At 43.5% G+C, this 12,556-nt stretch overlaps 2 protein-coding genes across 2 annotated transcripts in view; one reads left to right on the top strand and one right to left on the bottom strand.

The window, feature by feature from the left end:
* The window catches only part of SLC44A1 (solute carrier family 44 member 1), a 104,776-nt gene that overhangs the window by 11,686 nt on the left and 80,534 nt on the right, over positions 1 to 12,556 (top strand). Inside the window, exon 2 of the mRNA XM_069962031.1 lies at positions 6,062 to 6,151. Within this exon, the coding sequence (XP_069818132.1) occupies positions 6,062 to 6,151 (90 nt within the window). The remainder of the gene's footprint in view (positions 1 to 6,061; positions 6,152 to 12,556) is intronic.
* ABCA1 (ATP binding cassette subfamily A member 1) overlaps positions 1 to 12,556 on the bottom strand; it is a 314,953-nt gene that overhangs the window by 276,604 nt on the left and 25,793 nt on the right. The window lies entirely within an intron of this gene.

Genomic DNA, 12,556 nt, shown 5'->3' with positions numbered 1-12,556 from the left:
GCACCCCACCTGCACTGACTACCGCACCTGGCCGCCATCACAACAGACACTACCAATCAGCCGCCCAGGCCGCGGTCCCCCCACACAGATTAGTGGCCGGCCGCCACCCCTGCCGTCCCTCCGGTTGTACTCACACACACTATCCACAAATTGGTGCCGCTGGGGTGCACTTGAAGAACCGCCGGGTGAGGAGAGGTGGGAGAGAGGCGCTGGAGGAGCGTGGCGCCTCTGCGTCCGTCCGTCCAATGAATGACGGACGTGTTGGATGACGTCACTGGAGAAGCGTGTCCCCGCACACGTCATCCAGCACGTCCGTCATTCATTGGACGGACGGCCGCAGAGGCGCCACGTGCTTCGGTGCAGCGTACGGAAGTCCTTAAAGAGACAGCCGCCGCCGGGGCCAGTCGCAAATGGCTCCCAGATTAATAAATCTGGGCGCCATTTGCAAGATATCAGTCGCATTGGCGACCATTTTGGTCGCCATCTGGAGCCCTGCTCAGGGAACAAAACATAGAGATTTTGGGTCCATGGCCTGGAAACTCCCCAGATCTTAATCCCATTGAGAACTTGTGGTCAATCATCAAGAGACGGGTGGACAAACGAAAACCAACAAATTGTGACAAAATGCAAGCATTGATTGTGCAAGAATGGACTGCTATCAGTCAGGATTTGGTCCAGAAGTTGATTGAGAGCATGCCAGGGAGATTTGCAGAGGTCCTGAAGAAGAAGGGTCAACACTGCAAATATAGACTTGCTGCATTAACTCATTCTGTCAATATAAGCTTTTGTTACTCATAATATGATTGCAATTATATTTCTGTATGACAAAACATCTGACAAACACACATAAAAACCAGAGGGCAGCAGATCATGTGAAAATATAATATTTGTGTCATTCTCAAAACTTTTGGCCATGACTGTATAAAAGCAGGGCTTTTATAGCACAAATGAATTTGTTCAAAGAGCCAGCAGTTGTCTTAGAGCAGGCAGCGTAACACTATTACTGCTCCTGGATGGAGCTCATCAGTCTGGCCCAGGGAGGCTCCCTGGCTCATGGCAGGTCATTATTTTCACAGTGGTTTAACATTTACAAGAGTACTGTGATTTTATTGAGGTTTACCTTCCTTATTGGTTTCCGCTGTCTAAAGAAAATAAATGCTTTGGCACAGTTTCTTGTTATATCACTTTATTTGTTTTACCTGCAAAGCCTTATGTTTTAAATGTAGAACATATTCAGTCAGTTATATAGCTGACTCATGTAGCAGATAGCTACACTAAAAGATGTACAATAATTAAGTTGTCAGTACATTTTGTGATCATTTGTAATGATCACCCATTCTGGTAGTATGTGCTACTGAAAGTATAACTTTTCAGGATACCATGTACACGTACACACAGAACTAGAGTAACCCTATTTTAGCTGTTAAAGGGGTTATCCAGCATTTAAACGATTTTTTTGCTACCTCTGATGTTACGATGTGGCCTCTCTGGTGTCCCCTGCTGACTGCAGCTACTTCTGAGCTGAGTTTGTCTCGGGAGTGACAGCCTGCTCAGCGAATCATTGCCTGAGATGGGACTGCACCGTGGCCAGTGATTGACTGAGTAGGCTATCACCCCCGAGACAAGTGCGCCTTGGAAGTAGGGGAGCTGCAGTCAGCAGGGGACACAGGGGGAGCATAGAGGGATAAGCCTAAACCTTTTAAAGCGACTCTGTACCCACAATCTGACCTTCCCAAACCACTTTTACCTTCGGATAGCTGCTTTTAATCCAAGATCTGTCCTGGGGTCCGTTCGGCAGGTGATGCAGTTATTGTGCTAAAAATCAACTTTTAAACTTGCAGCCCTGTGCCCAACGGGAGTATCTCTGCCCTAACTTTGCACCACCCCTCCTCCCCTCCCTCTCCATCATTAGGAATGCCACTGAAACATTTTCTCCTGTCTGAACATTGCACAGGTGTCTTAACGATCCAGCCCATGTTCAGTATTCACACAGCTGATGAATAGGAGACAATCTGCCTGGAGCATTTCTAATGATGAGGAGGGCGGGTAGGAGAGACAGAGAGGGTGTGCCAGCCTAATGCACACACAATCTAGGCCACGGCCGTTGGGCACAGGGCTGCAAGTTTAAAAGTTGTTTTTTAGGACAATAACTGCATCACCTGCCAAACAGACACCAGGATTGTGGGTACAGAGTCGCTTTAAACACTGGATAACACCTTAAATTGTATTTGACATTTTACTTGGTTACTGCTTTGCAGGTTCTATCTCTTTCCCTGAGCTCGGCTTAAAGAGGATGTACCATCAGGTACACTCTCTTTAAAATTATGTATGAATTGAACAGCGCCGACACGGGGAAGCTGGTGCCGTGGCCCACTTCCTGCATACAACGCCGTTCTATTCATGGTTACCGGGCCAGGTTGAAGCACTGGAGGTGGGCCGGCCTGCCCCCAGTCGGAGGAAACCCCCGCCTCTCCATGACACAGCTCCATTAGAATAAGTGAAGTCGGGTCATAGAGGGGCTTCCCCGTGCCTGCGCGTTTGATTCATGTGTAATTTTAAAGACAGTGTACCTTATGGTACATCTTCTTTAAAAGTGGATGGAGATTTGCTTTCTGTGAAAGCTCTCTTACACTACATACACACAAAAGAGAGAGGATCCTGCTCTACAACCCCTGTGTTGCAAACACAGAAGTAGCAGAAGTCTGGAAGACATTATAGAGCAGTACTTCAGATTGTTTGTAGCCCTCTCTTCCTGCCTAATCCATCAATCCCTCCCCTCTTTACAGACTTTCACAGTGTAACCTGATTTCTCTATTAAGTTTAAACCAATTCTCACATAATGGTTCAGCTGCCCCCAAAATGTATAGTTTCATAAGTCACTTTGCATAGTTATTCTGCTGGGAAGATCACATTACAATGAATAGGAGCTTGCGAAAACATCTAAATCAGCATCTTAACTCAGCATCAGAACATGGAGAAATCTGTTAAAGCTGGTGGGTAAGGATCATATTGCATGGCCCAATGAGTAATGTAAGCGAAGGCTGGTCATTAGTGATGTGCGTGCAGCCCTTGCTTTCACATAGAAAATAATAATGTTTATACTTACCTATGGTCCCCTGGTGCCTTTTGCCTGCGTTTCCTGCGCAGCCGCCTCTGACATGTCTGGCACCATCTCTTCAGTGACTGGTCACTCAGCAAATCACTGGTCGAGACGGGACAGCCTCATGTCCAATGATTGACTGAGTGGCCTGTCAGTACAGATACGTGTCCAGAAATGTCAAAGGCGGCTTCTGGGAGCAGGCAACGCAGGGTAAAGGCTGCAGGCCACCAGAGGGACCCTGGACATAACCTTTATTATTTTCCTAACTGTGTCATCAGCCATCGGCCGTGCATAGCTATTATACCAAGCTAGGCACGGCCAGTGGTTGAGGATTTTTCAACATGTTGAAAGACAATGATCAGCCGATGATCAGCTCTTTGGCTTATCGTTGTCTTCATTACACAGAGCGAAAATCTGCTGAATCAGCCTGATTCGGAAAATTATTGTTCTGTTTAATAGGACCCTAAGGGAGAAGATGACACGGCCCATCCCAATGACTTTGTGCTTCAGCCAGCATAAAAATTTCAACATACGATGATAGGACATCAAGACTAAAAACTGCTGTTGCATTTTATTCACCCTTTAACAACAAATTGTGATATGGCATATTTTTTTAGAAGTTGTTGAAAACCTCCAGATTCTTCTATCACACTTACACTGATCTTCTAAGAATATGTTCTCAGAGGCATTAAAAGCCGTCGTAGAAGAATTCATTCTAGAACTATTCTAACAGAAATAGAACCTTTTATAGCCCATATTTATCAAAGGGTGTAAAATATGAACCGGTGGAAACTGCCGACAGCAACCCATCACAGCTTAGCTTTCCGGTTTGGTAGAATGAAAGCTGAGCTGTGATTGGTTGCTGCAGGCAGTTTACACTATTTTCTATTTTAAACCCATCAATCTGAGCCTATACGTCATTGGGATCCGTCAGTCACTGCTTGCATGCATAAGACAACATATCTGACATGGTGACATGACTTCTGTCAATTGTACCACTCGAAATATTGACTACTTGGTACATACATTGTATTAAGAATAATCTCATTGTAGTGTCATGAAAACTGCTTTTCTTTTTTAATGATCTTCTGATTCAACATGAAAAAAGGAATTCCACATCAAAAGCAATTCCCTTATGCCTGCAGCCAAGCTGATAAATCTCAATGATACAAGGCCACCATAATGATGGCACAGTGTAGCCTGTCAGGCTTGGGATGGATGAGTGCTGTAGATACACAATTATTAGAAGGGTGACCAGCCTTGTGTAGGTTTAGAAACCTGTACAATATTTTATTCAAGAACTAGTGATAGGGGGCAGGCATTTATTTGATATATATACAGACGGCTATAAATTGTTTGTGAATAGCCTTATTTTCAGCTTGCAGAACATTACGCAGGAGGGGGGGGGGTCATGTCTAATTTTGTTCTAATAAAAGTTGCAGATTTATCAAAAGTGTTCACCTTACAGGTATAGTATTGTTATAACCTAATAGATCAGACAATTTGCAACACTACCATGTATAATATATTTATTTTTACGTGTTTTATTTGTAAAAGAGGATTTAACCCTTTGAGGACCAGGCCCAAAATGACCCAGGGGACCGCGCAAATTTTGATCTTAGTGTTTTCGTTTTTCCCTCCTCCCCTTCTAGGAGCTCTAGCACTTTCAGTTTTCTATCTACAGGCCATGTAAGGTCTTGTTTTTTACAGGAATAGTTGTACTGTGTAATGGCGTCATTCATTTTACCATAACATGTATGATGGAATTCCAAAATTATTATTTATGAAGATATAAATAGGTGAAATCGTAAAAAAGAATGCAATATGGTAACGTTTGGGGAGTTCCTGTGTCTACGTAATGCACTATATGGTAAAAACGACATGATACTATTATTCTATAGGTCAGCCCGAACACAACCATATGCAGGTTACACAGATTCTCTAATGTTATATATTTTTTTTTAATGAAATCCTTTTTTTTTGGCAATTAATTATAAATAAAATGGGCCTATTGTGACGCTTATAACAGTTTTATTTTTTCACCTACGCGGCTGTATGGGGTGTCATTTTTTCCGCCATGCTCTCTAGTTTTTATTATTACCATATTTGTGAAGATCGGACGTTTTGATCACTTTTTATTAATTTTTTATATATATATATATATATATATATATAATGTAACATAAAATCGGTAATCCGCACACTTTTTTCCCTCTTTTCGTGTACGCCGTTCACCGTTCGCAATGACGCTTGTTATATTTTTATAGATTGGGCAATTACGCACGCTACGGTATATTATATGTTTATTTGTTTATTTTTATATGTTTTATTTATATAATGGGAAAGGGGCGTGATTTCAACTTTTATTGGGGGAGGGGCTTTGGGGTAGTGTGTTAGTGTTTTTACCTTTTTTTTTTTACACATTTGAAGTCCCTTTGGGGGACTTTTACATACAGTACTTGGCTTTCTACACTGATGAATGCTATGCCATAGGCATAGCATTGATCAGGGTTATCGGCGATCTGCTCATTGAGCCTGCTGTGCAGGCTTAGTGCAGCAGATCGCTGATCGGACCGCACGGAGGCAGGTGAGAGACCTCCGGCGGTCTGTTTTACCGATCAGGACCCCCACAGTCACACTGCGGGGGTCCCGATCGGTAAGTGACAGGGGACTCCCCGTGTCACTTACACTTAAAGGGGTTAATGACACGCGGCAGCGCGATCGCTGCAGCGTGTCATTACCGGTGAGGTCCCGGCTGCTAATTGCTGAAAGGTCTATTTAGACAAATGAGACAGTCACAGGAGCAGCTGCGTGTCTGTAAACAATAGAAATGTGGACTAGACAGCCCCACTCAGCAGGCCAGATGTAATAGTACATGTTAATGTCTATTTTCTCCTTTTGTGTGTTTGCAATGATTTTACAAAACAGTAATGTTGTGTTTTTTGTGTTTTTTGCTCTCAGAACTCTAAGCGGGACTGGAGGCCGTTGGAGGAGCACAGTTGTACCGATATTCCTTGGCTGCTGCTGTTCATCTTGTTCTGTGTTGGAATGGTGAGTAGCTCAGGGCTGTCTTCTTTATCTCATCACCTGGATAAATTCTTTATTGTTGTGACTTACACCATTAAGCTATATTCACACAGCGTAAGTTCGGTACTAATCACGGCCGTTGTTGTAACAGCCGTGATTAGTACCGAACTTACGTTGTGCTGAAGGCTGAGGGAATCACGGCCGGTGAGTATGCACATAGTATACACTCCGGCCGGGATCCCTAGCGGCGCCCCTATCAGAACTCAGCAGCGCTAAAGATCATCCGGCCTGGATGATCTTTTCTGAGACTTGCCGTTCCGTGTCCCGTGACCAAGGTGTGAACATAGCCTTAACCCCTTCAGGACCAGGCTAATTTTAGTTTTTGCGTTTTCATTTTTTTTCCTCCTTGTGTTTAAAAGGCCATAGCAGTTGCATTTTCACACCTACAGACCCACATGAGCCCTTATTTTTTGCGTCACTAATTGTACTTTGCAATGACAGGCTGAATTTTTGCATAAAATATGCTGCGAAACCAGAAAAAAATTATATGTGCGGTAATATTGAAAAAAAAACACAATTATTTTTCTTTGAGGGGGGCTTCGTTTTTACGCCGTGTGCCCTATGGAAAAACTGACTTGTTATATAGGTTCCTCAAGTCGTTAGGATTACAATGATATTTAACATGTATAACTTTTATTGTATCTGATGGCCTGTAAAAAATTTAAACCATTGTTAACAAATATATGTTCCTTAAAATCGCTCTATTCCCATACTTATAGCGCTTTTATCCTTTGGTCAATGGGGCTGTGTGAGGTGTCATTTTTTGCGCCATGATGTGTTCTTTCTATCGATACCTTGATTGTGCATATGCGACTTTTTGATCGCTTTTTATTACATTGTTTCTGTATTTGATGCAACCAAAAATGCGCAATTTTGCACTTTAGGATTTTTTACGCTTGCGCTGTTTACTGTACAAGATCTGGAATGTGATAAATTAATTTTTTGGGCGATAACGCACGCGGCGATACCAAACATGTTTGTTTATTTATTTTTATTTGTAACATGGAAAAAGGGGGGTGATTCTGACTTTTATTAGGGGAGGGGGCTTTTTATTAATAATGACACTTTTTTTTTTCTTTTACACTTATACTAGAAGCCCTCCTTGGGGACTTCTAGTATAAGCACACTAATCTCTGATTCAGATCTATGCTGCATAGATATGCAGCATAGATCGATGATATCGGCACTCGATTGCTTCCGGCTGCTGCAGCCAGAAGCAACCGAATGCCGAGCTGTGATCAGCGCCATTACGGCGCAAACCCTGGCCGGCACTAGTCACGGAGATCGCTCCTCCGAGACAACGTCTCAGGGGAGCGATCTCCCCACTAGACACCAGGGATAAGCTGCTCTGAAGTCTTCAGATGCAGCTGTCAACTTGACAGCTGCATCTGAAGACTTTATTAGCGGGCACGGCGACCGGACCTAACAGCCGTGGCCCCGGGCTACATGCGGCACCCGGGACCGCGGCGGTTCAGAGCGGGGTCGCCGCGCGGCCCAGCTCTGAACGCCCCCACCCGTTCAAGGACGTACAGTTACACCCTCGTGCGGAAAGGGGTTAAAATGTTACAGTTGTGCTCAAAAGTTTACATACCTCGGCAGAATTTTTGCTCTCTTGTCCTTTTTTCAGAGAATATGATTGATAACACAAACTTTTTTCCACTCATGGTTAGTGGTTGGGTGAAGCCATTTATTGTCAGACTACTGTGTTTTCTATTTTTTTAATCACAATGACAACTAAAAACATCCAAATGACCCTGATAAAAAGTTTACATACCCCAGTTCTTAATACCATGTATTCCCCCGTCTAACATCAATGACAGACAATGAAGTCTTTTGTGGTAGTTGTGGATGAGGCTCTTTATTTTCTCAGATGGTAAAGCTGCCCCTTCTTCTTGGCAAAATGCCTCCAGTTCCCCTGTCTACCTGGTTATATAATGTGGGGCAGTTGGGAAAGGATTAAAAGGGTTACCAGGCTGACAAGAAGGTGGCCACTTTCTTCCAGAAAACAGCACAACTCTTGTCCTCTGTTTGCGTGTGGTTTTGCAGCTCATTTGTTTTTAAATGAATTGGCTGAAATGTAATACCACACACAATCTGTGGACAGTGGTGCTAATCCTGGATAATATCTTTAATATGAAACTTGGAAAGGCCCTTTAAAATGTAGCTGGCACAAGTTCTGTGAAACACATGCAATATGAGGACTTAAAGGGGTTATCAGGGTTTAGAAAAACATGGCCTCTTAGTTCCTGAAAAGGCACCACTCTTGTGTTTAGTTTGCAACTCAGTTCCATTGAGGTGAATAGAGCCTAAAGGGGTTATTTAGGATTATAAAAAACACAGCTACTTTAATGGTAGTGAACTGCAAAACCACACCCAAATGGAGGACAAGAGTGATTTGGTTTCTGAAAGGATGTTTTTCTAAGCTTGGATAACCCCTTTCATAAAAGTGTGATGGTTTTCAGTTTCTGCTCTATGGTAAATTCAGCATCGTGTAGCAGGTTAGCTGTGTCTGAACCCATGTATGTCTGTGTCAAATGGTGACCTCAGTTTACTTGTAGTAGCAGCTAGCACAGACTCAATGCATGCTTTTTTCCTACATTGCTAAGTAAGCCCATCCGCCTGCCCATGCTATGTGTATGTCCCTGTATTTGTAGTGATGATGAAGGTATAATTACCATGCCAATTACTGCAGGGCGGCATGCAGCGCATTCACATTCTGCTTCTGTTTGCTGCTCAGAAGACAAATAATTAGCCTCCTCTGTGATATTCCTTTCATTTACAAGTTGGCATGTTAACGTGTTTTGACAACAACAAAAACTCATCTAGGATGGCTGCAACCCCGTTTTGTGCAAGCTAAAAAATAAGTCTATGGCTGATTTACAAGATAGTTTTACATATCTACTCAGCAAATAACCTTTTGCCATTGTTGAATGTTCTTAGAAGATTACTATAATGGTTTGCGGTCAAGTTGGTGTAGAGTAGGTAGTCCTACAGAAATGTGACCAACTACTATTAATAAATATAATCTATCACACAAACATATTAAGAAGCCAACATAGCAACAAATTCTAGGTTATAACAACCACAGGATGTAAAGAAGAACGAGGAAAAATTTTAGTCCATCTAGCTCTAAGACTTAATGGGGCAGCATTAGACACTTAAAGCGACTTTGTACCCACAATTTGACCCCCCCCCCCCCCCAACCCGCTTGTATCTTCAGATAGCTGCTTTTAATCCAAGATCTGTCCTGGGGTCAGTTTGGCAGGTGATGCAGTTATTGTGCTAAAAACAATCCAGGCCACTCCTATAGGGCACGAGGCAGCCTGTTTCAAAGTTGTTTTTTAGAAATATAATTGCATCACCTGCCGAACGGACCGCAGGACAGATCTTGGATTAAAAGCAGCTATCCGAAGGTACAAGTGGTTTGGGGGGGTCAGATTGAGGGTACAGAGTCGCTTTAAAGGGAACCTGTGACTCCGGCTGCCAGGGTGAAGCCCGCCCAATCCCCCGGTGGAACCCCTTATACTTACCCCTTCCTCGAAATCCCGGTCCCAGACCCTGTCCCATTGCCGAGAAATCCCAGTCTGAAGCCATAGGCGCGCTCAACAGAGATGAGTCCGACGCCCATAGAGAATGGAGCAGTCATTCCCTATAGGCGTCGGACTAATCTCTGGTAAATGCGTGCACGGCTTCCGACAGGGATTTCCCGGCAACGGGATGGGGACCAGGACTTCGAGGAAGGGGTAAGTATAAGGGGCTCCACTGGGCGGTCAGGCGGGCTTTATCCCAGCAGCCGGGGTCACAGGTCTCCTTTCAAGGGGTATTCCAGTGAATAGAAAAATAATTTTTAACTTTTTTATAAAGGGTTTATCCAGCGCTACAAAAACATGGCCACTTTCTTCCAGAGACAGCATGACTCTTGTGTCCAGTTCAGGTGTGGTTTGCAATTAAGCTACATTCATGTCAATTGAAATGAGTTACAAAACCCCGAGCAAACTGGAGACAAGAGTGGGGCTGTTTCTGGAGGAAAGTGGCCTTTTTTGTGTAGCACTGGATAACTCCTTTAGTGTAGCTATTATCTTTTGCTGGCGGCAAAATCCTGCCATTGCACTCCCTGTTCAGGTGCACACTGAATTGGAATTCTTCCAGCAGCGCTGCTGTATAAAATGCATTCAATGGCCTTGCCAGAAGAGTTCCGTCTCCAGCGCGCGCCTGAACCAAAGAAGCCTGCACATGCAGAATGGCCCTTGCCAGTAGTACACACCCACTTCATGTTTGTCTGCCTGCACACTGGCATTCCAGTTAAGTTAAAGGAACAAACCTGTGTTTATGGTGAGTTGTTGCTGTGTCTTCTCTTAATTTCTGTAAACTGTCTCCTATTCCTTGTTGCTGTACATGGTAATCTACCCTGTCCCCTTTTGCCGAGTCTCCACTGTGCTCCATTACTGTACCTTTAGTCGTCACTGTTACTGTAGCTTCGTCCCTTTTCCTTGTTGCTATACGTGCTCTTTGCTCCTGTAAGTGTAACTGGGAACATACTCCTGATCCTGTATTTCCTGATCATGAGCCGTCACATACCCACTCGGCCAGCCAGTCAGTGACTGAAGCGGTACACCTCTGTAGTCACAGAGGAAGTGGGGAGTGTCTGTCGGATGGTGACAAAACAGGTATGTAGGAGACCAGAACCTGACAGTGAGTACTGGCACTGTGGTTGCAGGGCCACAGGAGTATTGCTACAAATGCTCCTGCGGCTGATAATTGACCTGTATAAAAGTGACAACGATCAGCTGAGGAACAGGCAAATGTGGCCTATAACTATAAAAGGAGACTGACAGCACAGATATGTATATATCTGTGCTGTCAGTTTCCAGATCACATGCAGTGTATACTTACCATTCATGCTGCTTGTGATCTGGCATCTCTCTCCAGTCCTGCTGTTTCTTCAGGCAGCCGCCTCCTCCAGAATAATTGACAGCCAGAGGAGGCAGGGCCTGAAGATACAGCCTGTGGCCAGAGAACTGAGCTATATATACATATCTGTGCTGTCAGTTACATAGTTAATACGGTTGAAAAAAGACACATGTCCATCAAGTTCAACCAAGTTTCCAGGGCTGCATGAATGATATAGGGATCGTTTGTGCAGCCCAGCAGTTTGAATTGTTGTGCCTTGTCAAGGTACTGCAACCAAGCGCTGATCTCGCTAATTGACTCTTGTTTGCAGCCCCTGTGGCCGAAAAATCTTTTAGTTTAATAGGACCTCAAGGAGTTGATTCTTCTTGACTGTCGAAGTAAATCTTTCTGGGTATACAAGATGTTTTTTACTTTCATTACAGAATGTTTTTTTTTCTTATGTTTTTGATTTTTCTTTTTCATAATCATTTTCTAAAAAAAGTAAATTAAATAGAAAAAGATGAGCGGACACAACTGGAAAAAGCCTTGTTCTAATAGATTGCTGTTTGGCTGCGTATGTTTGAGTTTTAATGGATGTGATCTGGGAAAGAGCTGTGTGCCTTGTGTATTTTCTATTGCTAGAAGACAGGGTTTAGCAACACATTCCCAGTAAACACAGTTGGCCTTCATTTGAAGACAAGATCAGCAAGTCATTGATGTCGCTTAGCATCTGTAAGGCTGGTTGTTCCTGATAAGTTTCAACAGCAAAAAAAGCTTTCTCCCTGCCGTTTCCATATAACCCTAAAGGTTAATGAGGGAAATCACATTTTAAGGATTTCAGAATCCTTGTTTATTTCCTTGAGACATTTGCCTGTGTGTGATATGCAGTAGTATCTCTGCATCCCAGAATCAATACATATGACAAGCATAAGAATGCTGCTAAAATTTATATTTGCTCCATGCATTCCCGTCTAGTTCTTGAAATAACCATGCCCATTTTAGATTGATGATTTTATAAGCACTAGCAGATTGCAATATTTCCCACTGCTGACACCTCACTGATCAGTTGCTATTGTGGGGGACACTTACAATGTTAATTTAGACTCCCCATAATCCAGGTGTCTTAAAGGGGTTATCCAGCGCTACAAAAACATGGCCACTTTCCCCCTACTGTTGTCTCCAGTTTGGGTGGGGTTTTGAAACTCAGTTCCATTGAAGTAAATGGAGCTTAATTGCAAACCGCACCTGAACTGGGGACAACAGTAGGGGGAAAAGTGGCCATGTTTTTGTAGCGCTGGATAACCTCTTTAATGCAGATCAGCCAAATATGTGTGGGTTTACAAACATAAGACTTGTATGTATTCTCATTTCTAAAAATATCTTATAAAAGAAAACATGTTTAAAGGGAACCAATCAACCCAATCGGGCTGACATGGTTCCCTGAACCGCTGTATACAGCTCCTGCAGCAGCCGCGGCAC

This window comes from Dendropsophus ebraccatus, chromosome 3 (genome assembly GCF_027789765.1).
Source record: "Dendropsophus ebraccatus isolate aDenEbr1 chromosome 3, aDenEbr1.pat, whole genome shotgun sequence".
NCBI classification, from domain to species: domain Eukaryota; kingdom Metazoa; phylum Chordata; class Amphibia; order Anura; family Hylidae; genus Dendropsophus; species Dendropsophus ebraccatus.
This window is presented reverse-complemented; position numbering and strand designations above follow the sequence as displayed.